General features: G+C 38.3%; 1 protein-coding gene across 4 annotated transcripts in view; it reads left to right on the top strand.

Annotated features, from left to right (window-relative positions):
• The window catches only part of LOC131681288 (potassium voltage-gated channel protein Shaw-like), a 232,776-nt gene that overhangs the window by 185,365 nt on the left and 19,939 nt on the right, over positions 1–27,472 (top strand). For all 4 annotated transcript variants that reach the window (XM_058962016.1, XM_058962017.1, XM_058962018.1 and 1 more), the window contains exons 8-9: positions 601–897; positions 11,489–11,698. In XM_058962016.1, the coding sequence (XP_058817999.1) occupies positions 601–897; positions 11,489–11,698 (507 nt within the window). The remainder of the gene's footprint in view (positions 1–600; positions 898–11,488; positions 11,699–27,472) is intronic.

Genomic DNA, 27,472 nt, shown 5'->3' with positions numbered 1-27,472 from the left:
ATGGAAATGAGTATGGCCGTGTTTATCAAACCTGTAATAAATTGTGCAGAACGGAGTGTAATTAATGAAAGCAATTAATTATCGCTCGGTTGACACGGAATTCAAACACATGTTTTGAATCTGCTGCTGGTTTGAAGTTGGCATAACACAATGGGGGAATGTTTACCCACGTCAATCCCGCTCGGTAGAATGACGAAAATAATCCGTTCTTTTCTTTGAAAACATTTTTAAAGGCCCATTTTTCAATTTAAATTGTATGTAGGGTATTTTTCCATTGAAGCCTAAGTGTAGTTGTAATCAATCCGAAACCAAATATCAAATTCATGGTAATAATTCCAGTCCCAATTCAATCGATAAATAATACAAAATAATTGAGAGAAATTGACCGGAGTGAGACAAAAAATCACAGCTAATCAAACCATGCACGTCACAGTAAAAATGGGCGCGCTTTAATTTTTGTGGATTATTTTCTACCTCAATGTCAAACTAATTTTTCGAAGTCACTCAATCAGTACCTAATGAGAGTAAAATTGAAAGGAACCTGAAATTTGTTTATTCCTAACATTCTCTGACACCTATATTGATTTCTTCCTCTTCCAGGTCACCCCGAACATCTTCCAGTTCATCAAATCACCGGTGAACATCATCGATCTGGCGGCCACCCTAAGCTTCTACACCGACGTATGCCAACGGATGGGCGAACATACGGGTCTGCTGGAGGCATTTTCCATCGTCCGGATCCTGAGACTGTTCAAGCTGACGCGGCATTCGCCGGGATTGCGGATTTTGATACACACCTTCAAGGCATCGGCCCGGGAGTTGACGCTGCTGGTGTTTTTTCTAGTGCTCGGAATTGTTGTCTTCGCCAGTTTGGTTTACTACGCCGAAAAGCTGCAGGTAAGTTAGTATACACGTGTACCAAAGCTGCTCACATACGGACTGGCTGGAAAACGAAATACCACATCCCAGCGGAACATTAATCATGTGGGAAAAGACCACGTCAAGAAAGCGGCAAGATCAATCAATCACGATTACATGCCTGCTCGTGCCGTCGTCTGGTTCGGAGTTGAATCCAGGTTAAACGGAACGTGCAGCCAACGGTTTATTATTTTTAAGAGTGACGATCTCTGAAAATGGCGGAGATTACAGAAATTCAATTTGCTTCAAAACTGCAATAGAGTCTTTCTAAAAATTGAGTGTTTCAAGTTACTAACGAATGGTTCTGATTAATAGCTGTGGAAAAGAATCAAATCATTTCGCTAAAAGTTTGGACGCAGAATTCTAAGCAGAAAATAGTAACTGTAAGCATAATCTTCATGGGCGCTGTGTCAGCTTACCGAGAAAAGAACACATGTGTCTGCTTCATAATAGTTTCTGGAGTCTAGGATTCAACATAACTCCTCTGTCTTATAATCCCATGAATTTAATTTACCATAACTCATGTTCCTGACTCTCCATTGCAAATAAAAAAAACAGAATTCCACCAACTGTACGACGATAATTCAACATGTAAGGTCACTTGGCAGAAACATGCCTGCGTCATAATTCATATTATTCATAACCACCCTGCCAGACTCCATCGTTCATCCTACGGTGAGAAGCAGAAAAACGGCAGAAAATAATAGAAACAAAAGGTTCTTCATTATCGTGGACCATTCGAGATCCGGCTACTTTTGACCCGGACCAGCCAGCACACACCCGAGAAACAACGTGATACACCAGCAACAAGCTCAAAGTGAAAGCACTGAGATCATAATGATTAGGAAAATTAATTTAAATTTCATGCCAGTCTAGGAAGGGATGCTTTAGATGGAATTCGCCTACGAGGGTTTAGCTTGAGAGGGTGGAAACGGTTTCGTCGTCATAATCTTTTCACCACAAGCAAAAAAAAAAATTCGAATAATCTGGGGAAATCTGAGACCGGGTTAAAGGTTCAGATTTGTGGATCAATATCTAGATGGAAAAATCGGTTGGAGCATTTGAAATTATATCTTTTAGGTTAAATTATCTAGAATGAGTTTCTATAACTAATATTTAGAAATTTATTCAGATTGAGAATCAGTATGCTGAATTAGTGGCCATCATTGGGATACTGAATCAGAGCCTAAAATGAAAATCCAGAATCAAGAATTAGCGCCAAACTCAAAGAATCCAGAATAAACAAGAATCAAGATAGCATGAATGCAAAGAAGAAGAATCTAAGAATCCCCAAACTCAAAAATTTCAGAATGCAACAATCAAGGAATCCAAAAATAAAAAAAATTCAATAAGTATCCTAGCATCAATGAATTCAAGAATTCAAGAAACTAATAATCCAATAATCCGAGAATATTAGAATCCAGGAAACCAAGAATTCAAGAATCCAACAATCCAAGAATCCAAGAATATTTACTCGAGTGAACGAAGTTACTTTGAGATAGGATGGCACAGGACTTTTATAATGAAGGAAACTATACCGCTTTATGTGGATGAAGAAAAACGAGGTTATAAAAGAGATATTACGTACAACACGATAATTGATCGGGCGCGACATTGTACGGAATAAAAGTGAAAAAGACGAATACAGAACAGTTGGCGACAAACAACACAGATTAGATTAAATTCAATATCATATTGTTGGTTTGGAAAGGTGTAACGAGGAGGAAATGCGGCAAGGAGAAGGGGAACAAACAATTCTTTGATCAGGTGAACTTAAGACTGATTTCAGAGGATTTGTTTTCACTGGTAGTTCCGAACAAAATCAATGAATTGTTTCCGGACGGAACTTAGCAAAATGGCTTCCAAATCACCCGAAGCCGATGTGACCGTCAACTATTTGATCTATAGCGGGTCGTCAAGTGATGATTCCAACTTCGTGGATATGCTGTGAGCGAGCACATTATAGGTGTGCAGGAATTACTGAAGAAGAGAACCAACGTGGATTGGTACTCTCCGAAATGCACTCAGTAGTTAAGCGTGCCAAAGCTGAAGAAGATAGCGAAGAAACCGAAAAGCGACGGATGATCTTCTCCAGGCACTATGGCGTTGAATGAGATTCGGCAACAGCTGGAGGAAGAAAGTATGGTGAAGAAGAAAGCGCTAGCCGAGCAGATGCAACTACGGGCTATGCGAGTCGCGGTTGAGAAGGCGTAGAAATGAGAAGCAGAGAAACAAATACGTGAAAAGCGGCTCGTCAATGCATTGCAACGAAAGAGAAATTCAGCAGCGGAAATTCAAGCAGAGGCAGGAACTGTTGGAGCGTCAGCTGGCCGCCGAGCAAGAATATCTGGAGAAGCAGGAACGGATTTGTCGGCAGGTGAACGACAGCAATATAAGAATGACGGTCGACAATAGAAGCGATGTCGTGTCAACAGCCGAAGACCAGATGATGCAGGATTGGCTGCAAGGGCCCGTAAACCGATATCAGGGGATATGTGAGAAATCCGCTGACGAGGGAACTTAGGCCGGTCAAGATCGGTTTAATCTGCCGACTTTCAAGGGTAAGCCGGGAATATGGCCACTATTTATTAGTAGTTGTAGATCACATCAACCACTGGATTTGTTGTTAGCATCTGTCGATAGGCTTTGAGGCAGACATCAACATGCCCTCTCCATAGCTTCTATCCACTGTTAAAGTCTGGCAGCTACTGAGTTAGGTAGGGGGCAAACAGTGATAATAAATATCTCAAGCCTTGAGCGCAGCTCACTAGACCTAAAAATTGATAACGAGAGAGATTTGGCCCGATCGATGAGAGGGAGAGGTGACGATCTGCTTATAGGAGACATTGGGGGTCGATGTGTCAATTGGGAGGAATTGGAGGCTACCGCGGTAATCACGATACTATTGGGAATTTGTGATGACATCATCACAGTTCCTCAATAGCGGAGTGGTTAACGCACCCAACTAGAGACTGGGAGATCGCAGGTTCGATTCCTACTTGAGGACATATCTTTTCTCGGTGTTTCCAATAAAAAGGTGAATTTTCACCGTTTCTTCATTCTCACCGTTCCGGTCATTCTTTCTCTGTCTATTTTCCAGTGGACACGTTCATAAAAATCCTGAAGAGATTGCAGGATTGTCTGAAAGGTGATGCGCTCGTAGCGGTCCGCCTTGTGCTTCCGGATGCACTACCGGCCATATTGAAGGACTTTCGTAATTTATTTGAAAAACCTTTGAAGCTTCTTAGGACCCTGTTTCATAAGGTGCAAAACGTGCAGGCTCCAAGAGCAGACCGATTGGAGACCTTTATTTACTTCGGAGTCACCTTGAAACAGCTCTGTGATTACTTGGAAGCAGCAGGCATGAATGACCACATGAGAAGCCCAATGCTAGTGCAGGAGCTGGTCGAGAAATTGCCATCCAATTGCAAGCTTCATTGGGTCAGGCTCAAGTGTGGGACGATCGAGACTCTACTAAAAAAGTTTACCCATTCCATAACAGATATAGTATCTGACGTGTCAGAAGTAGAGGAATTTCAACTCTCTCGCTCCGGAACTTAGCACGACAAACCATAGGAAGGGCTAAGAAGAATGTTTGTCCATCTGCACGAATCATCGTCGAAACACGGAGGCGGGGATGGTAGCAAAGCTTGCTGGGTCTGCAAACTGACCAATCATTTGATCAAGAACTGCGATGAGTTCAGGATAATGAGAGTTCCGGAGCGATTGAAAGCGGTCGATCGGTTGAAGCTGTGTACGCTGTGTTCAAATATACACGGGAATAACCGGTGTAATTCCAAGGTACGCTGCTCGATGAAAGGAAACCATCACCCTCTGTTACATCACATTGAAAGATACGCGCAACTACAGAGAGCCCTTGTCTTGACGTGAGTCTTTGTTTTTTTCCTTTCTTAAGGATTTTTATAAACTGGGAGATCGCAGGTTCGATACCTGGTTGAGGACATATCTTTTCTCGGTGTTACCAATAAAAAGATAAATTTTCACTGTTTCTTCATTCTCACCGTCCCGGTCATTCTTTCACTGTCTGTTTTCCAGTGGACACGTTCATAAAAATCCTACAGCAAGCCGATTGCAACACACACAAAAGTGAAAGGCGTGCAGTTATATTTCGTATGGCTTCAATCACCTAGTACATTGGTAGTAAGGCCTGCAATACTGTAGCATTTCTTGACGAGGAGTCATCTATTACTCTCATAGCTGGAAGCTGTCGCAAATAAGTTGCGAGCCAAGGTCGAGTCGCAGCCATTGATCGTATCCTGGACGGGCGACATGAAACGGTGCGGGAATGGTTCGCACCGTGTCAATTTGATGCTGTCAACGTGGAACGTCCACGCAGTCCCTAAGTTGGTGCTACCGAAACAGGACGTACAATTTTCGGAAGTGGGAAAGCGATACTCGCATTTTGCAGGTATCAATGTAACTGATTATGCTGAAGAGCTGCCCACGATTATGATCGGTGTGGATAACCTTCATCTATATGCGCCGATGGAGTCACGGATTGATCGCCAAGGCAAACCAATTGCCGTGCGATCGAGACTGGGTTGGACGGTTTACGGGCCAGAGAAGCAGAAGGCAGCGGCCAAACCGTTCTCGAACGTGCATATCGTCAAATTAACAAGCAATGACATGATGAGGGAGCAGTACGCCCTCGATGAGACGGGAATTACCTCAGATGAAGTAACGAAACCAGTTGAAGAGTAGCGGGCTCGAAAGATATTGCAAAAGACAACGAAACGCGTTGGCCAACTATTGCAGACGGGCTTATTGTAGCATGAAGATGAACGAAACTTTCCTATCAGCTATCCAATGGCTATGCGTTGGTTTCTAGCACTCGAAAGGAAGTTTAGTAGAGATCTAGCTTTAGATCGAATCGTCCGAGAGCAGTTAGCAGACTACCAGATAAAGGGTTATGTTCATAAAGCAACGGCAGAATAGTTGGAGCAAACTCGTCGTTCTGCTGTCTGGTATTTACTGTTGAAGGTGGTATTGCATCCTTGTACACCCGGTAAGCTACGCAAGGTGTTGGATGCTGCGATAGTGAATCGTGTCTCTTTTAATTCAGAGTTACTAAAAGGACCCGATATGCTGGTGCCACTTCCAAGAGTGATCTGCCGCTTCCATAAAAAAAACCGATTTCACTCGGAGCTGATGTACCACAAATTTCGTCTACGAGAGGAGGACCAACAGGAGCAGAGGTTTCTGTTCAGAGAGATCTTAACCGACGCACAGCAGGTTTATGTTATTGACGTAGTTTCGCGCAGTTCGTAAAGGACATGAATGCTGAACAGTTTGAAGAGAGGTATCCAGAAGTAGCGGAAGTTCATTCATTCGCTATAAGGTTCCAGCATACGAAAGTGGGTTTCAAACTCAACAGATTTTCTGAAAGCACTGGATGAACGGAAACCGCGGTACATTTTAAACGTGATTAAGGAACGGATTAGGAACGCGTTCTGGGTATCATTGGGGATCCGGTAGAGGATGTCTTCTGCTTTGCCTTTGCTTCGAAAGCAGAAGTTTGTGGAGTTCATCAAGGAAAGAAACGTCCAACCAAAAGAATTGTACTAAGAATCGTGATGGCACAGTTCGACCCAGCGGGATTTCTCACTCCAGTCACCATGCTCAGGAAGAAGCTAGTCCAAGCCTTGTAGCAAACAGCGTGTCGCTGGGATGATTCAATCAATAATTTGTCTTCGACAAGGTTCAACTTAGCGGACCAGATCACGAAGTGGGGCAAGTGCCCAGATATACGTTCTGGAAGTCCTTGGATGCCGGGGCTTCAATTCATGCATCCAGACGAAGAAATGTGACCGAAAAGAGCTCTGCCGCCAGCGAATGCGATGGAAGATTGTTACGGTTGTCATCGTTAATACCGAACGGTTTTCGAAGTGGACCGTGCTCGTGAGAACAATGGCGTGTGTCTAGCGCTTCATTTCGAACTGCAGCAGGAGCGGATACAGAAAAAAATTTCGGAGGGGGTCCGAAATTTCGATTTTGAAATGTTCATTGTATAATACGTAATATGTAATACCCTCGTTTAATTAAAATCGATTTTGGTGGTCAAATCTGGTTTGGAATGTTTGTGAAATTAGAATAAATTTGAAATAGAAAATATTTTAAAATTTCGCAAAAAGTTAATAATTTCCGGATCCCCAAGACCCTCTCCCTGAATCATCCACTGAACTGCAGGAAGAAGACCATCTGCCGATTTAAGCGCAGAAGGCAACAAATCACGAGAAGAGCATTTTGTTGTTAGTTCAGATGAAGCACATTGTACCAACATCGGTGCGTATTCCTCATCAACAGCAGGAGTACAAGAAGGCGGAGAGAAGTCCGTGGATTAAAAATACTAGTTTGAACACGGGTATCGAGAAACGGTAAAAAATGAGCTGAAGCAGCATTTGTATATTCCGGGAATCCACGAGGTGGTTCGAAAGGTACCGTACTCGTGTACGGTACTGCAATGTGCACCGAAATCGTCCGCAATTTCCAAGGATGGTTTCACTTCCTGTACAACGGATCACTCCGAACCTTTACTCATTCAGTCACGTTGGGGTCGATTATCTGGGACCTCTTGAAGTGGCCCTCGGACGTCGTACGGAGAAGCGGTTAATTGCATTGTTTGCATGTCTTGTCGCGCGCGGTACATTTGGAGGTGGCACACGGGTTAACGACACAAGTCGAATAGCGATCCGATGATTTAACTACCGTCGAGGACAGCCAGCTGAATTTTTCTAGGACACTGGAATAAATCTGCGAGGAGCTAGCAGGGATATAGGAAACTAATCGAAGCATCGATGAAGACTGCACTGAGGAGAATACAATGACCCGGACCAAGTTGACATTCAACCTTCCCGCATCATCCCATACGAGAGGGTTTTGAGAACGATTGGTTCGCTCAGTGAAGGAAGCGTTGGTAGCACTCGATGATGGAAGGCGGTTGACGGATGAAGCCCCTCAGGATGTCTCGTTGAAGCTGAGAGTGTCACCTAACAATTCTTTGATCCGCGGAACATAAGGCTGATTTCAAAGGGTTACATGTAGTTCTGAACATCAAAAATCCAAGAATTGAAGAATACACAAGAATCCCACAAGAATCCACAAGAATTCACAAGAATTTACAAGAATTCACAAGAATCCAGAAGGATGTCTCGTTGAAGCTGAGAGTGTCACCTAACAATTCTTTGATCCGAATCATGAATCATGAATCATGAATCATGAATCATGAATCATGAATCATGAATCATGAATCATGAATCATGAATCATGAATCATGAATCATGAATCATGAATCATGAATCATGAATCATGAATCATGAATCATGAATCATGAATCATGAATCATGAATCATGAATCATGAATCATGAATCATGAATCATGAATCATGAATCATGAATCATGAATCATGAATCATGAATCATGAATCATGAATCATGAATCATGAATCATGAATCATGAATCATGAATCATGAATCATGAATCATGAATCATGAATCATGAATCATGAATCATGAATCATGAATCATGAATCATGAATCATGAATCATGAATCATGAATCATGAATCATGAATCATGAATCATGAATCATGAATCATGAATCATGAATCATGAATCATGAATCATGAATCATGAATCATGAATCATGAATCATGAATCATGAATCATGAATCATGAATCATGAATCATGAATCATGAATCATGAATCATGAATCATGAATCATGAATCATGAATCATGAATCATGAATCATGAATCATGAATCATGAATCATGAATCATGAATCATGAATCATGAATCATGAATCATGAATCATGAATCATGAATCATGAATCATGAATCATGAATCATGAATCATGAATCATGAATCATGAATCATGAATCATGAATCATGAATCATGAATCATGAATCATGAATCATGAATCATGAATCATGAATCATGAATCATGAATCATGAATCATGAATCATGAATCATGAATCATGAATCATGAATCATGAATCATGAATCATGAATCATGAATCATGAATCATGAATCATGAATCATGAATCATGAATCATGAATCATGAATCATGAATCATGAATCATGAATCATGAATCATGAATCATGAATCATGAATCATGAATCATGAATCATGAATCATGAATCATGAATCATGAATCATGAATCATGAATCATGAATCATGAATCATGAATCATGAATCATGAATCATGAATCATGAATCATGAATCATGAATCATGAATCATGAATCATGAATCATGAATCATGAATCATGAATCATGAATCATGAATCATGAATCATGAATCATGAATCATGAATCATGAATCATGAATCATGAATCATGAATCATGAATCATGAATCATGAATCATGAATCATGAATCATGAATCATGAATCATGAATCATGAATCATGAATCATGAATCATGAATCATGAATCATGAATCATGAATCATGAATCATGAATCATGAATCATGAATCATGAATCATGAATCATGAATCATGAATCATGAATCATGAATCATGAATCATGAATCATGAATCATGAATCATGAATCATGAATCATGAATCATGAATCATGAATCATGAATCATGAATCATGAATCATGAATCATGAATCATGAATCATGAATCATGAATCATGAATCATGAATCATGAATCATGAATCATGAATCATGAATCATGAATCATGAATCATGAATCATGAATCATGAATCATGAATCATGAATCATGAATCATGAATCATGAATCATGAATCATGAATCATGAATCATGAATCATGAATCATGAATCATGAATCATGAATCATGAATCATGAATCATGAATCATGAATCATGAATCATGAATCATGAATCATGAATCATGAATCATGAATCATGAATCATGAATCATGAATCATGAATCATGAATCATGAATCATGAATCATGAATCATGAATCATGAATCATGAATCATGAATCATGAATCATGAATCATGAATCATGAATCATGAATCATGAATCATGAATCATGAATCATGAATCATGAATCATGAATCATGAATCATGAATCATGAATCATGAATCATGAATCATGAATCATGAATCATGAATCATGAATCATGAATCATGAATCATGAATCATGAATCATGAATCATGAATCATGAATCATGAATCATGAATCATGAATCATGAATCATGAATCATGAATCATGAATCATGAATCATGAATCATGAATCATGAATCATGAATCATGAATCATGAATCATGAATCATGAATCATGAATCATGAATCATGAATCATGAATCATGAATCATGAATCATGAATCATGAATCATGAATCATGAATCATGAATCATGAATCATGAATCATGAATCATGAATCATGAATCATGAATCATGAATCATGAATCATGAATCATGAATCATGAATCATGAATCATGAATCATGAATCATGAATCATGAATCATGAATCATGAATCATGAATCATGAATCATGAATCATGAATCATGAATCATGAATCATGAATCATGAATCATGAATCATGAATCATGAATCATGAATCATGAATCATGAATCATGAATCATGAATCATGAATCATGAATCATGAATCATGAATCATGAATCATGAATCATGAATCATGAATCATGAATCATGAATCATGAATCATGAATCATGAATCATGAATCATGAATCATGAATCATGAATCATGAATCATGAATCATGAATCATGAATCATGAATCATGAATCATGAATCATGAATCATGAATCATGAATCATGAATCATGAATCATGAATCATGAATCATGAATCATGAATCATGAATCATGAATCATGAATCATGAATCATGAATCATGAATCATGAATCATGAATCATGAATCATGAATCATGAATCATGAATCATGAATCATGAATCATGAATCATGAATCATGAATCATGAATCATGAATCATGAATCATGAATCATGAATCATGAATCATGAATCATGAATCAGGTAAGGGATAGGAGTTCTGTATCAGAAATTAACGGCCACATAGGCAGCCTCATGTCGAAAAATGATTCAAATATTCCAACCTCAGAAACAAATTCAAGAAGTAGAACCAGAGGAATCACAATCAAGATTTCAATTAGTCTGCAGGGTCTGAATTCATAATCCATGAACCAGTATTAGAATCCTGATATGGATTTGCATTATAATTTTTGATTCTGTTTCTGGATTCCGATTCAAAACAAAATTATGATCCATGTGAATTGAAAATTTTACAAATCTAAAGTTTTATTCAAAAACACCGTTGTGCTTATTATTAAATGGATCCGACACTCTATACATCACCCTCGACTGCACTCTGTCAGATCCAAACAGTTGTACCATCAATCTTAGTCTTACACATATTGTTACATTGTAATACATTACAAGCAATCGCTCACCCGTCAGACAACCCCATAAAACGGGCAATGATTCACATGTCCATCTTGATTTACCTTTTGTTCTTCTTTTCCTTATTCACTCGCTCTCTCTCCCCTCTATCTCTTTTCACCTTTGCAAACCATACAGGATAATCCAGATAATCAGTTCAAGAGCATCCCGCTCGGGCTGTGGTGGGCCATCGTCACCATGACCACCGTCGGGTACGGCGATATGGCGCCGAAAACCTACGTGGGAATGTTTGTGGGGGCGCTTTGTGCCCTGGCCGGTGTGTTGACAATCGCACTGCCCGTTCCTGTCATCGTTAGCAACTTTTCCATGTTCTACTCGCATACGCAGGTGAGTACACATACGGTTTCTATTTTTTGTGTGTTTCTGGCAGTAAATGAATTTAACCGATCCATTGGAGTAAAGTTTTCTCAATTCAAACGAGCAATCTTCCGCAGAATGCAAAATGGCTTCAATTTTACATCATTGCTACATTTATTGCAGCCATTCGATGGAAAACTTTCATCTGAACAAAGTAGATTGTTTGCGTCGTTTCGTATATTGTTTCATTTCTTCCCAACATATACACAGCTAGTAATTTACAAAAGTAAGTTCTGCTTCAGTTATTCCGACTTTGGAAAGTAGCATCCAAGCAAGGACCGCAGCAGCGCCGTTTTCAATTCTTCTCCATACTTGTTGCGCGAAGTACATTACGGTGAGCAGAACAAGACAGTTAGAACAGTTGAGTGGAGTGAGTTTAAGATTGCAACTTGTTCATTTGAAATGCAGATGTCGAAAACCTCATCAGTGCATCGCCAGTCTCTAGGAATGCTTAAAAAATAAATTTGAATTTAAATTAATACAAACATCATTTGTCGAATCTCTTTGCTGTCCGTGTGCCTACGAACCTAAATACCACACCACAATTTGCTCTTGTTCGGCATTGTACCAACAATGAAGGAAATAATATTTTCTCAAAGGCAAAAAAGTACATTCCATTGCTTGTGGCGTTCGAGTCAAAGCGAACAGAAGAAAACAACGTCCAATCTACGTAGGGCCTGGTTGTTGGAATGGGGTGAATTTATAGACGAGCAGTGTCAGTTTCTTTGTCATTCGAACATGTTCTGAAGAATGCATAGAACATCTGCAAGGTCTGCAATACGATGTATATGTATAATGGAAAATATTTCTCCCTTTTTCTTCTTTTACTTACTTGCACAGTGTAATCATTTAAGTATTTCTCCCATGTTCTGAGACTACCAATATTACGCAAGTTTCGTATCGTTTCGTCTTATTTTTATTGCTGAATGAATTGCTACGGCTCAGCGACCCTTGAATTTTATTACCGACCAAATATTTAGGTCATAGCAGAAGCAATTTAATTCCATCAATTTACAGCCATGCCAGCTAAATTTTATTTGATCAGAAACGACCGAACTTGTTTTACAACATTGTAAAAATATACGCCGGTCGTCTCTTTGGAACACCAAGGAAGTGATTCCAGCAATCGAAAAGTAAATTTATGGCATTTTATCTGTGTACGTTTCAGAAAATTGAAGTACAGCGGCAACTCAAATACTGGAAGGTGAAGGTTTAAAACCCGTTCACCGGAGTAAGAGGCAATAAGTCCAAACAGAGCACCTTTTTTGAGCATATATTGTTGATCATGTAAAACCAATATTCCAAGGTTGGTTCAGAAATTGTCAATAATAACAGTTCTTTTAAAGATTTTTAGATTAGAAGTGCGTTTTTGAAAATAATCGTCGGTTTCCAGTCTAAATACTCGATTTATATCTTCACCTAGATGTATATCTTCACCATCGTTTCAAATTTATGTACCACAAATCAACGTCGAGATGTTGAGATAGTTGACTGGATAGTATCTTCGGAAGAATTTTAGGAAATAAAAGGCACTCTATATTGGCTAATTTTGGATTTTGCCGGAATGCGAGCGCCAATATTGACTACTGTGGAACGAAAAATCAATAAGCTAAATCGCAATAGGATCGTAATGACGCCGATAGCTTGGAGTATGCATACGCACACGGCTCTTAACAGTACGGGAATAATGTTTACGTGATCCCAAGCGAGGATTTTTAAAGAAACTTTTACCGGCGTCGGTAGCAAAACACGATGATTAGGTTTTTTCTCTCACCGACCATGCTAGTAGACTCGGATGAAACTCCCAACTTCTACCAGCAAAAGGCAAAAGTTTCATGCTCGCATGAGCCTGCTTAGCTCTATTTTCCGTTCTCAGTTTATAGCTGATTCGGATTAAAGATTTTTCTCAAGATATTTTTCAAACCCACTTTTCGATCCGCTCCCCTCTTTCCTCGTAGACTTGAGCAAGCTTTTACCTTCTCTATTTTTTTATATGTCAAAAATGCGGAATTAGCGGGAAGAACTTAATAGTGTTCAAACCAAAATAAAACTTGAAGTGTTCAGATTTATTTTCAGTTTTTATTTTAAGCATTAATTCCACTATATTATCAGTTGGACATATACGAATATCGTGTAATCTATAATTTTGCAATCAATATTAATACTCCTGAGAGTATTATCGCAAAGTTTCAAAGCTAAACTCGGAATATTTTTGGAGATAGGATATAGTAGAACTGGTTTGTACCCAGTTGCGCCGGGTCAAATCGTAAACTGTAACACGTTTAAAAATTTTGAAATCAGTTTAAATAATTACAAGTGAAATTTCAAACCGATTAATCCAAGTAAATTATTTGTTGTAAAAGTTTTACTACGTCTTGAATCACTGAAATTAATAAATGGTCCAGGATATCGATTATGACATATGCTCCGAAATCTAATGTGCGTCAAATCGTCCAGGAGGGGTGCGTCATAAGACCCGCAAATAAATGTGCATTTTAAGATCCGGGACATTATGACAAACATCCGTTTTTGGATGATTTGACGCAGAATGGTGCGTCGTAATGTCCCGGACGTTATGACGCACCACCCTTCCGACGCTATGACCTCGGACGGTGCATCTTTAATTTTTAAATAAATTAAAGTTTTGAGGAAATTTTTACACGCGATTTTCTCCGCTTGACGTTTATGATAGATATGGTGTATTGAAAAAAAGCTCTAGAGATATGTATCGCCTTGAATCGACAGCAGTAGATTAGTTTCAAGGCGATACATATTTCTAGAGCTTTTTTCAATACATTATATCTAACATAGATTCCAGTTTTTCGAACGTTGGCCAATATTTCGGCAATGGTCATTGGACCGGCAACAATTTTGACTCTTTTTTCAGAGCACTGTTTATTCGAATGGTAATTGCTAATGATAATCATATGCAAAATATGAGCATTTACCGATAGCTCTAGTTCACGCACAAGAGGTTTGAAGTTTCTATAGTAATCTTTATGGAAACTCGGAAATAACTAAGTAACTCTGCGTACCTTAAAGCTTCCGGTCGCGAAGCTTATTTTATAACGAATAGATTTGTTGAAGATCGCATTTTAATTGGAGGTTCCCGACAAAGTTATTTACCTTTGAAGACCAACCAGTTTTTTTTTTAAATTTCCTATTCTAAGCGTGTGCGAGAAAGAGAGGCAACACATAACTTTATATGAGAATATCTTTTTACTGCAAAATCGGATCAATTTGCAGTCATTGGCAATGTTGATCCTTACACCTTAATCTATATATCTACAGATTTTGGGATGCACAAGATGATACTAGCATTTTGTACTGAATCTATTGTTTCAAATTGCCTATTTTTCATATATTTTCACATACAAACACACATACAAAACTGTTGTGAGTGAATTAGAGTTTTCGAAAAAGCTCATATTTGACAAGTGGTATAAGAAGCCAATTACCGTTTGATTTAACAGTGTTCCGAAAAAAGTCAAAATTGTTGCCAGTCCAATGGTCATACTATTTACATATATGGCCGATCCAGCGAACATGATTCCAGAATTGACCAGCGAAGTGAGTATCTCCAGTTCCTGTGAAAGTGACCCACGTTCGTACGGTTATCATCTAATTATTTCGATTGAAACACGGTTCCCATGTGGTCAAAAAACGAACTATGGACACTGCATTTGATTGGATTCGACACGTAGGAACGTGGCTGCTTCACGCAATGTTTGGATTCTTCGTTTTATGCTGCAACGGCCAACCATAGTGGAAGACTTGCCTGCAGTTCGCTTCTGTACTCATGATTGGAATGGAACCTAGCATCAAAAGCGAAATTAAGTTCAGATAATTGAAATTTAAGCGATCTTACCATCTCTACGTTATTTACGAGGGGGAGGTTAAAATTTTGTGACCAAATGCTACGCAGGGGGAGGGAGGGGTCAAAAATCGCCGAAAAAAGCTACGTTATTTGTGTACGGCCCCCAAAAGTTCGTGAATTCATCCGAACTCTGACGGATTTATTTCGTCCACATTAACTTTCCCTTACATCAAACCCATCTCAAGAAACTAGGTAATGTTATGTGTCCGGATTATAAGTAAACATAGCTTGAAGAACGTACTATACCTTAAATAAATTTTATTTTCTCTGCCGCCATCACCCCTGACTGTTGTTAGCAAAAGTAAACAGGAAACACTTTTCACGTCTCGTGTGTAAATTATGCTCGTTTTACTATCCCTTAGGGATCTTCTTGACAAAAGCGTCACATTTTTTTTCTCTCTCTCCAGTAAATGGCGTGCGAGTGAGCGTAAGTAGAATACCTAATTGAAGCCAGGCCGCGGCCGGAGCAAGCGCCACGCCGAACTTCAACCGGAATGTTTTCATTTGCCGCACTTTATTCTGTTCTTGAATGGGGCATAAAAAGCGCCACGAAGGGGGGAAATTACTGCAGATGTTGCTTTGTGGCATAGTTGGTATTCGCATTTCTTATTTACGGAAGCAGATTCTTACGCTAGTAGAAGGAAAATAAGCAGAAAAATGTTTGAATCTAACTTTTTCACGACCATTAAAGGCGAAAAGGTTTACGTGAACAAATGCTGGATAAGATTTGGACTGTATTTACTTTCTGCGATGAATTGAGCAATTTCGATTGTAAAATCAAAATGCTTTCATTGGCAGATAAACGCAGTATTCAGCGAAAACAGCCAAATCCCAATCGATTCCGAAAACCATCGGAAAAGCTCATCCCGACAAACTTTTGCCTCAATCTAACTTGCGGTGTGATAAATCCTTCTTCGACGATTCTGTAAGACCAGCAGTAAATTGCATAGCTTCCCTAACTAACCTCAAAGAAACTTGTGCCTTCTTGGCACTGTTCAGTTTTCGGTTTTCCGGTTAAGAAAGCTCAAAACAGTTTCGAAAGAAAATGAAGTTTCATCGTTTAGCAGCAACATCCTTACGCAGCAACGATAGGTCAAGCCTCCAGGCGAATGCATTCTACTATATCACCATTCTGGGAGCTAGACACCGAACACTAGTTCACAATATGATTCACCCACCGATCTGCTTCCGGCAGATATCAACTTCTGAACTACATCTGAGTGCCTCCGAGAAGCGACAAAGTGCAATTTTGCGCTGTTTGTGCGGGAAAAGTTACTCTTCTCGCACGGGCTTTGGTACTTGACTTGTATCGAGCTGATTTCACGAGCTTCATAAGTATCTTGCTGGGTAGGACTTATTGCTCAAGTAGTAACTGAGTGTTAATGGAAAAAGTCTATGGGAAAAATTCTGCGCGATTTTTCTGTCACCTTTTGCGTTGACTGGAGGTGTTGACAGTATCAATCAAACCGGAGGGAAAACTTTTCTCCCCGAGCTGATGGATGGAGTATTGTAAAGTTGGACGGTAGGGTGGATTGTTAAAGATCTTTATCGTCGGCGAATGCTTTTAACGGCTTTAATCAGTTAATGTCGATAACTTGTTGCTGGCTGAAAGAGAGATTGCTTTAAATTTCAACTGATTCAAGGCATTAAAGCATTTTTGATTTTAAACCAAGCATAAATTGCCTTTGAATTAAAAACTAGTTTCTGAATCGTCGCAGCACTGGCGGACCTCGAAATTGTTAAACATTGTTGATTTTCAACTGCCAACAACTTACCTTTTAAGAAAACCCTTTCTTGGGTAGTTTCTCATGATCACACGGATTTTTTAGTATTGCTTTTAGATCCGGGAAAACCGTGTATATAAATATGTGCTTAATAATTGGCTTTCTAAGTCTTGTATATATAAAACAATCGACTTGGTTTTGAATTATCCGACGTTTCGGCCGTTTTGGCGGCCTTTTTCAAGGAAAATATCTTTCTGTCGCTTTTGTTAGGGTAGGTCGCCTTTTCCTTGAAAAAGGCCGCCAAAAACGGCCGAAACGTCGAATAATTCAAAACCAAGTCGTTTGATTTATATATACAAGACTTAGAAAGCCAATCATTAAGCAGAAATCAGTCGAACAACAAATTGGCTATAAAAATGTGTATTTAATACTTGAAAGTCGAATTATTGTGAAAAACCGTGCAAAAAATTTGTGCTATTATGAGAAAGTGTACAAAAATTGAATTCGGTGTATTAGAAGGTGGGCATAGTTGAGACATCGATTGTCTTGTATACAGCTATCCTGGGGTCGAAATCCTCTATAAAGGAAATCATATAGCAGTCGCTAAACGAAAAAACAACACCCTTGTTAACTGGGGGCAGTTAGAAGTCCTACTAACTCCACTGATGGTCTTTTCGTAAACCCAGTAAAACTTTAACTGATATGACTATAACTAATGAATATAATTTTGTAACGAGTGCGATTAATTGTAACATTTGTCGTATATACCATTGTTTCAAATAAATCTTTATATTTGATGCGATGGTAGGTTCTCAATGCACCAAAATCATCAGTATTAAGAAGCTTTGGAATATGACATTTTTTATATATCTTTGAATAACCCGGTTATTTGTAGAGTATTGCAAAAACATCCCCAAGAAAACACTAACTTATTGCTATCCAGATAAAGAACGTAGTGTATAGAGTGTTGAGCTTATTTTCACTCAATACCTCTTATAACCGTACCCAACAACGTCTGTCTTCAACGCAATAGTTTCAATGGTAGGATGAAATTTGGGGTGCTGGAACTGGAATAGAGTTTTAGTTTCACTGCAACACGCGTATACGACAATTATAAGACCGATGTTTCTTAGGAACGAAGCAATGATTGGTACCCACTTAGAAAGAATCCCTTAAATTGACGAAGTTAAACCGTGCTACAACATTTCTAATAGAGACAAAATAAACCCATTACCCATTCACCCAAACTAGAATCCATTTCCAAATGAAATCATAACAATGTCGTAAGCGAATATGTTTCCATTTCCGCAAGAACCGACGCTTCGTTTCCTACGATCGAGCATGTCTGTATGCGCAAAGTGCACAATCCAATATATATTGCTGCGGGGGACGAGGGGGGAACTGAAACCCGGAACAAGAGAATCTCTTTTTCTTGTAAAACTCACAGCTAGACGTCTGCTCAATCTTTTACTGGTTGTTATTGCATTGTGGAACGTTGTAAAGGATGGCATCTACACCGACGGCAATGCATGCACTTGAATACATTTAAAGTTTAATTCTAATTTATGGCGTCAGTGGTGTATCCGAATGTTTGGGATTTTGAGGAGGTGGGGATTAGTGCAATAAATAGTGAGTCGACAATTATGACGACTCTTTAGATTGATTAGTAAATCGGCTATGGCTATCGGAATGCAACCAATGTTTTACAGTAGTTCAGTATATGTATTTATTTCACCTTGCATACTTTGGATAAATTTTAAGATGAGCTTGAGTAAAAGGCATTTGCGATTAGAGTTTATGCAGTCGTTTCCGGTACGTTTTCTCGTTTTTCTCATTTCCTGATCATTTCTTTTTTGTCTTACGCATCTCTTTTGGTCCTCTAAAGTTCACACTCCATCATGGACCAATAGATTTTGATCGGACGTTCAACGCAGTTTACTGTGTTCATATCTTTCGGTACCAGATCCACCAAATTCGCTGCAAACCACATCTGCGGTTTTGAAGTAGTGACATGGAATCAATATGCAATTGGGTCAAAACAACAGTTTTTGATCACGCTGTCTCAAAAATGACAAAATCCGTTTTTAGAGGCGCTCAGTTTTGTAAATCTTACTTTCGTCAGGAGTGCTTCACTACGTTTGCCACGAGTGTATATGGCTTGCCAAACCAGACACTAGTTATCAATGATGCAGCACCGGTTTGTCGTCCTGTAGAATTTCCGGGCGCGTGTTTTGGCAACACCGCTGGCATTGATCCCGATTTGGTAGATTCAGCACCTGGTACGTTTTTAATCCGCATCGTTTCGTGGCCATTTGGACGATACTTTGCGAACCATTAAGTTTTCTGACCAAATACCGCGTCGAAATGTTCGGATTCCACTTGAAAGCGCTCTCTTGGTTCGTTTGCAGGTTGTTCCCGGTTTTCGTCTAGCTCCTGGACTGAGGTTCACTGCAATACATTCCTGGAACATTTGGAGGCCCTTTGACACGGTCGAATGATGTATGTTCATCAGTTTTCAAAAACACGATGCGACAATTCAGAATTTTGCATCTGAGTACACAAAATACTTGCCCGAACGATTTGTTGATTTTCCTCTATCTCGACCGAAATCTTACTTATGACTGCACTACTGGGCAAGATTTTATTAAATTTGGTTGAATATGAAAAAATTACGCGTAATTATCGATAGTATTCTCTAATTTAATAAATAGAATATTTATTTACTTTTTTGGATTTCGCATAACAGACATGGCTATATGCGTTAGCTGAACTCAGCCGTGGTTATTTATTATCTACTTCAAAAAGAAAAAAAAATAACGCAAATTGGACCGTGATTGTTAGATCGATCTGGTCTACGAAATTGTCGACAGGAGAATTATTTGCTGCAATGTGTATGTGGTAATTGAATCTATGTTGCCATTTGGTCTTTTCTTCTTTATCATATACGTCTACATTAGAGTGACAGGAAAAAATCTACCCCTATCGGCCCACCCCTGAGTCGATTCCTAGTCCCACCAGGAGTACTTGCTCCAAACTTGAAGCAAATCGGACAAGTCTAGCTACCGGATCAACGTGCCTGAAGTTTGTATAGGATTTTTCGGCAATTTACATGGAGAAACCCCACTAACTCGCATTTTCGCCGCTAGGTGGCACTATATGCATCGTATTATCACTGTAAGTAAAAAAAGAAAGATAATTTAATTGCTTACAGCATTGTCGAAGACTGCTAGTGAATCCGGCTTTGTTAAAAGAAGTTATTAAACTTTTACGAAGTTATGTCTAAGTCAGTTTTGCATGGGACGTAGCAGTGCTTGGTTATGTATCAGTACTTGATTCGCACGAACTAAACATTTTTGTGAAATAATGGTTAGGTTTAGGGCAATAGTATGTACAGAAGATTTATAGTAAATAATACGAGTCATGTTTTGGTTAGAAATTTTTAGTTCCATATTTTACCGCATAGAGGGTGCCAACACTAAATTTTTAACGGAAAAAGATAGAGATTAGGTGTCTTCCACAAAGTTGTAGAACAAGCATTTTTAAATAATTCTTCCGAACACCTCGATATTCTATCTTACTTCTATAAAAAGTTAGTGTTGGCGCCCTCTATGCAGTCACAGGTGGAACTAAAATTTTCCAACCAAAACATAGCTCGTATTATGCACTTCTTCTGAACATACTGTTCAGCTAAATCTAGCCATTATCTCACAAAAATGTATAGTTGGTGGGAATCGAGTACCGATACACAACCATGCACTGCTAGGCCCCATGCAAAACTGGCTCAGACATCACTTCGTTAAACGTTTAATAACTTCTTTTAACAAAGCCGGATTCACCAACAGTCTTCGACAAAGTTGTAGACAATTAAATTATCTTTCTTATTTTCACTTACAGTGATAGTACGATGCATACAGTGCCATCTAGCGGCTAAAATGCGAGTTAGTGGAGTTTCTCCATGTAAATTGTAGAAAAATCCCATACAAACTTCAGACACGTTGGTCCGGTAGCTAGACTTGTCCGATTTGCTTCAAATTTGGAGCAAGTACTCCTAGTGGGACTAGGAATCGACTTAGGGGTGGGCCGATAGAGTTTTCAAAAATTTATCATTTTTCTGGGCACTCTAGTCTACACCATGGCATGACCGAATGTTCTTGTTCACTTCTAGTGCTTACGTTCCATGATTGTGTATTCGTTTTTATAGTCTGTTTTTCTGCTGGTATTGGTTTGGAGGTACTAGGTGCAGTTCTCGCTCAATGTGAGAATTAGACGCAAAATCGTATCGAAATTCATTAACTTGGTTGGTTCGTTGAATAAATTGGTCGAAATAAAGTGATTTTAATGGAATAGTTTCAGGAAATATTAGGCTGTTTTAGTTACTAGTGTTTTTTTGCCAGGGATTTTTTTTTATTGAAAATTACATCATTTTCGGATTTTTCAAAACTATTTGATGTATTTAGATCCTTCGTTTCGTCGACTAATCAAATCGAAATAATTGATAAAGTGCACTTTAAAATGGCAACTTTCCCATATTTCATATAATTTATTTTTTTATTTTTATTTATTTTCGTCAAGCATATGTAGACTACATAGAATGGTTTTACAATATTACTTATATACTATACATTATTTCTACGGTTTAGTTCAGATTTAATTTGTTTTCTAGACATGGAAAGGTCAATTATTACACAATTTTCATTATAATGACGCATCATTCTATTGATGGGGCTATTTTTAGCATAGTTTGTCCTTAAAGATTGTTCTTGGAATAAATTACGAGTTCTTAGTTGTCGGCTAGGTACATAAAATTTTATTTGCGAAAGTAATGATGCGGATTGTACACGTTGAGAAATAATGTCGTTCATAAAGCAAAGCATGGCAAATTCGCGGCGTTCTTTGAGTGTTGGTATACTAATAAGCATGCAACGTGCTTTATACGATGGAAGAGGAAATGTCGTCCAGTTTAGTTTACGAAGTGCGTACAAAATAAATTGTTTGTGGCCTGATTCGATGCGTTCTTCGTACAGGACAGTGTATGGGTTCCATACAATGCTGCAATATTCCAAAATTGGCCTGACATTTGTGTTGTATAATGATATTATTGTGAAGGGTCTTCAAAATTGTAGGTGAAACGTTTAATAAAGCCCAGCATACTATTTGCTTTATTTATTATTGTATTGTAATGTTCAACACATGTGAGCTTGGAGTCTAAGATTACGCCTAAATCTAGTACAATTTTGCATTTTTCTAAAAGTTGGTTTCCTAAGTGTATGTCTATGGGAACATTTGAATTTTTTCTGCTTAAGGTTATTGAGTTGCATTTCTTTACATTAAGTTGGAGTAGACTTTTGCTACACCACGTGTGGAATATATTCATTTCGTTTTGGAATATTTCAGTGTCTTTGATATTTCTTATTTCCATGAAAAGTTTCATGTCATCTGCATATATAAGCACTTTAGGATATTTGAGTATAAAGGTAATGTAATTTACGTACAAAATAAAAAGAAGAGGGCCTAAGTGGGAACCCTGGGGTACGCCAGAGGTGACAGAAATTGGTTCCGAGAGTATATTCTAAAAGCGAACTATTTGTTGACATTTCGTTAAATATGATTCGAGCCATTTCAATAGTTTATTTTCTATGACACATTTTTGCAGTTTGAAGAGTAATAAAGGTATGTCAATACGGTCGAATGCTTTACCAAAGGCTGTGTAGAGTGTTTCCACATGGTTGCCATTGTCCATTGCATTTACAGTAAATGTTACAAATTCTAAAAGGTTTGATGTTGTTGAGCGGCCTTTATAAAAGCCATGCTGCTTGCTTGTGATTTGATTTTTGATTTGCTGAAATATTTTGTCACAGCTCTTCAGCGAGACTAGGATGGAATTCTGACATTAGGGTAAGAGAATTTTTCAAAAGAGATTTCTAACCCGAACCCGAAAAAAGGCGAATAACTATCCATAATCAAAATAAAAAAGGGGTAGGGTGTTATCTGTTTCTGGAATTGTTTATTAGCTCAGAGTAGCCATTCGAAAGAATTTTTAGACGAGATGAAGGCACTGTCAACCAAAACCTTCATTGAAAGATTGAATCGAATCCAGGCGAGTCGTGCACAAGGCAATTGCTTTACCAACTACGCTACACCCGTCCCCTACCCTGCTGTTTCCAAATATTTTCTCGCTGACTACCCAAAAGACAGCATGAAATGATTTTGCGGAAAATACAATATTCTGCTAAAATACTGGCCACTGCTCTTATGAGTTTTAAAAGGAAGTGTCAGTTAAATTGAGATAAAATTCTTCGAAGAATCCATAGAATAATGATAAAATTTAGAATGTAACCAGAGGCTACGCGTGGCTCCACAGTCAACCTGTTCAATATACCATACGTCACAATAATCTCGAATGAGACATTTTTAGATTAGCTGATTATATCTCGCTTATCTCTTCTGACGTTACTAGGGTGGGTTCGACGTCCGACACTTCCATTCAACATCTAACGAATAGGAATAGGATTTGTTTATTAACACCCACCAGTGAATTGTCAAACAAACGTCTGGTAGATTGCTTAAATGAGCAAAAAGTATTTATTATATCCGAGAAGCGAACAACTTAACAAGATTTCTGCACTGAAATGTAAGCAAAACAATAAATGTATAAAAGGATAAAAGGATCATTGAACAATGTTGAAAATAACCGAAGCTCTTTTTGGACATCTGAAAATGAATCTGATGCGACTCGTGATGAGTTAAAAAAATAGTCATTCAAAAATCCATGTTATTCTTTCAGTTGAATAGGTAGATGTTTTCAGATGTTGGTAAAACATGTAAAATAGGGGAACCCGGGGCTATTCGAACCTACTTAAGCAAATCGCTCTTTTAGGTAGATAGATGCGAAAACAATTACCAGTCAAAAGTTCTAATTGTTAGTTTGAAACCTCAGCTACATTTTGGTGCCATAAAAAGTTCATTTGCACCACTCAATGGCAGCGCTAGGCGACGATTTGCAAACCTCTACGTTTTTTCGGCCTTTTACAATGTAGGGGTAATTCGGACCTCCCTACGGGGCCATACAGACCGTCATTGTACTTTAATTTTTTTACGATGAAATTATGTTTACCTATGAAGTAGCTACAAGAGACACTCCTTAAGAAGCAAAAAAAAATAAATTACTTTACAAAAACTTAATCTGGTATGTCACAGCTGTCGATTGGCGGCCCATGTATTTTCTTTGCTGTGGCGTGTGCGCAGCCGCAAGCTGCTGAACGGTGGTTAACGGAATAGGGGGTCCGAATAGCCCCGTACGCTCATATAGCAGAAAAGTGGCGAGCGTCTCGAAAATATCTCTGTTTTCAACAAACAAAAATCATTCCATAAAATAGGAGCCTCAAGCTTTCCAAAACACTTACCTTTTATTTGTTGCTTTAATCACGGTTTTTCCATTATAATGATTTTTGTTTTGAGAATGGCAAAACAACGAAACACGTTGTATCTCCTTTCTACAAAGAACAAAGAATCAACTTCAGCTCTCAAAATTAATGTTTAAGATAGGCGGGGTCCACGAATATGTACGATAGTTAGAGAGTCCTGTTATTTTCTGAAAAATCGAGGGGGTCCGAAATACCCCCACTGTCTTAATAGCCCCGGGTTCCCCTAATAATTATCATCGCTTTCAAAAAAAATTTCAAAATCGAATTGGTATTTTGATGTTAAATGAGGGAGGGCCAAAAACTTTTTTATCTTAATATAGGCTTAGGTAGGAGTATGCAGTTGCAACTTTCAAATTAAAACAAGTTCAAAATTTCTTAAACCTCCGGTACTCGCGCAAATGCCCCCCGAATGAGCAGCCGCTGGTGCTGAAAAAAGAGATAGATTTTCTGAAGGTGTTGCACAAAATTTTTGGCAAGGTCCGGACCTCCCGAATCTTCCTCCTTGATCCGCCGCATGGTTTCAAGCGATGTTTCAGTGTCGACACATAGTATCTCAATACCGTGGATGTCGATCCATTGTATGTATGTGAAAATCATACTGAATATGCAATATACATTCCCACCATTGTATTGAACATAATCAGCTATGGAATCGTAGTTTGGACAAATGAGAAAAGCACAATTGCACCACTAGGTGGATTAAAACCGGGTTTTCTTTTTGTTTTAATCAATAGATATAAGCCTTGAGAATATTCTTCTAAAGTTTCAAAAGCGTGGAGCTGATTAACGTATCACTGTAGTAATTTTTTTTTCTTGACAGAAAACTTTAAACGGCGTTTTCTCAAAACCGTGTTTTTTTAATTGGCATAAGCGATTACGAAAAAACTAGTGAACCAAATTTCTGCGCATAGCATTTATTTTGAATGGCATGAAAAATTATTCTATGTTGTTTTGTTTGATTTTAGAGGTTTTGAGCTTAAGGCAATTCGCCCATTTTCGGGATAGAGAAATCTCTTTAGATGTGCGGGGTGGGAATCTAATTTCACCCAATGTGCGGGGTTGGGAATCGAGCCCGGGTGAGCTGCGTACAAGGCAATCGATTTTCCAACTACGCTATGCCGCCACTTGTTCTATGTGAACCGCAGAGATACAAAAAATTTTACCATTTTTGACCAAAAAATCATCAAGGTTTTTTCATTAAAAAACAATGTTTTATTTTTTTTGTTTTATTGTATCTGACCTTGTTGGTCCTAATGAAATATTAAATATTAATATTATTTTTGGTTTTAAAGACCCTGATTTTTGTGGTAAATGTTCAAAAATAATTTTTTTTAGATTCATCGACGATATACAACCCTTTCAAGTAAAAAAATGTGTGACATTATGATTTCAGATGAGAATTGAGGCCAGGATCACTTACGCCAATTTCGATGTCAGCGGCGAGGTGATTTACAATATCGACCAGAACATTAATAATTTTCAATTTCACATAACCTAGTAAATGTTTTTTTTTTTTTTTCATCCTCAAACATTGCCCTAAATATATATTGTACCAAATTGGTGTGTACTATCTTCATTTTTTAAAATAAAATGTTAAAAATGACCTTTTTTCTGCCAAAAGAGCCCACTTAATTTGATATTAATAATACGAAAATCGATCTAGTCGTTCTCTTGCAGTCCTGGACGCCAACTGAAAATAACATGTCTACTTTCCGCGTCAATACCCCTTAAACGAACGAGTATATTTCAACGAAAAAAGTTTTTCTATTTCATATTTATAATAAATCCATCATTAGCATGGAAACTTTTTTTAACCACGCCCAAAGGTTCTGACTGATTTTGACCGTTTAGGTTATTCCCTTCCTAATCGCTCCTAAATTTACATCCTATCATTCGAGTCAAAGTCAAAGATTAATGTCTAAGTGCGGAGGTAAATAAAGGATTATCTATCTTATTCGAAAATTATCGTGTTGTGATGCTTGGTTGGTATATTTTCAGACAGATCCAATAGCTGCGCAATGAATCGTCTACAGGTAAAGCATAAGAGATGGAATGGAGGACTGTGGCAAACGCTAACTATAATTTACTCACTGAGTGACGGCGTCTACTGACTGCATAACCACATTGATCGACACTGCTGTGTAGAACACCGAGAAATCGCTCCTGTTTTCACATATCTTCAACGCCCAAATGGTATATGGGATATCGCACCAATGTACGTTGGTTCAATATTTGACTTGAACAGGTGCAAAAGGAAATAGTTTTCTATTTCATTGCCCATGTCACTCACGCTGAGGGTTGTTAATGCGATGGATTCAACGTTATCGTTTCAACGCGATATCGTTGAATCGATAATTTTTCCGTTGAATTCATTGGCGTTAATTTCATCGTTCATCGTCAACGCACTTCGATGAATTTAACGTTAACGTAATCGAAAATTTTGCTTTGATTTCTGTTTTAAACACTTACAGACTGGTGCCTATACTATCTAATAGGTACAATGCATATTCATGATATATTTATTTTAATAACAGTACATAGAGGAAAAATTGTAAACATGATGGAATTTAGTAGCCCAAACTTCCAATGATGGTTTGGCGTAATATTAGTAACTACAGCGTTGAATTCCGTGTTCACAACTTTCTAAATTCCTGCGACATTTACTTAAGATTCGCAGACTTTTTAGTAAAGATCCGGTAAAGTTCTGCTTTACAATCGT

Source organism: Topomyia yanbarensis, chromosome 2 (genome assembly GCF_030247195.1).
Source record: "Topomyia yanbarensis strain Yona2022 chromosome 2, ASM3024719v1, whole genome shotgun sequence".
Taxonomy (NCBI): Eukaryota; Metazoa; Arthropoda; class Insecta; order Diptera; family Culicidae; genus Topomyia; species Topomyia yanbarensis.
This window is presented reverse-complemented; position numbering and strand designations above follow the sequence as displayed.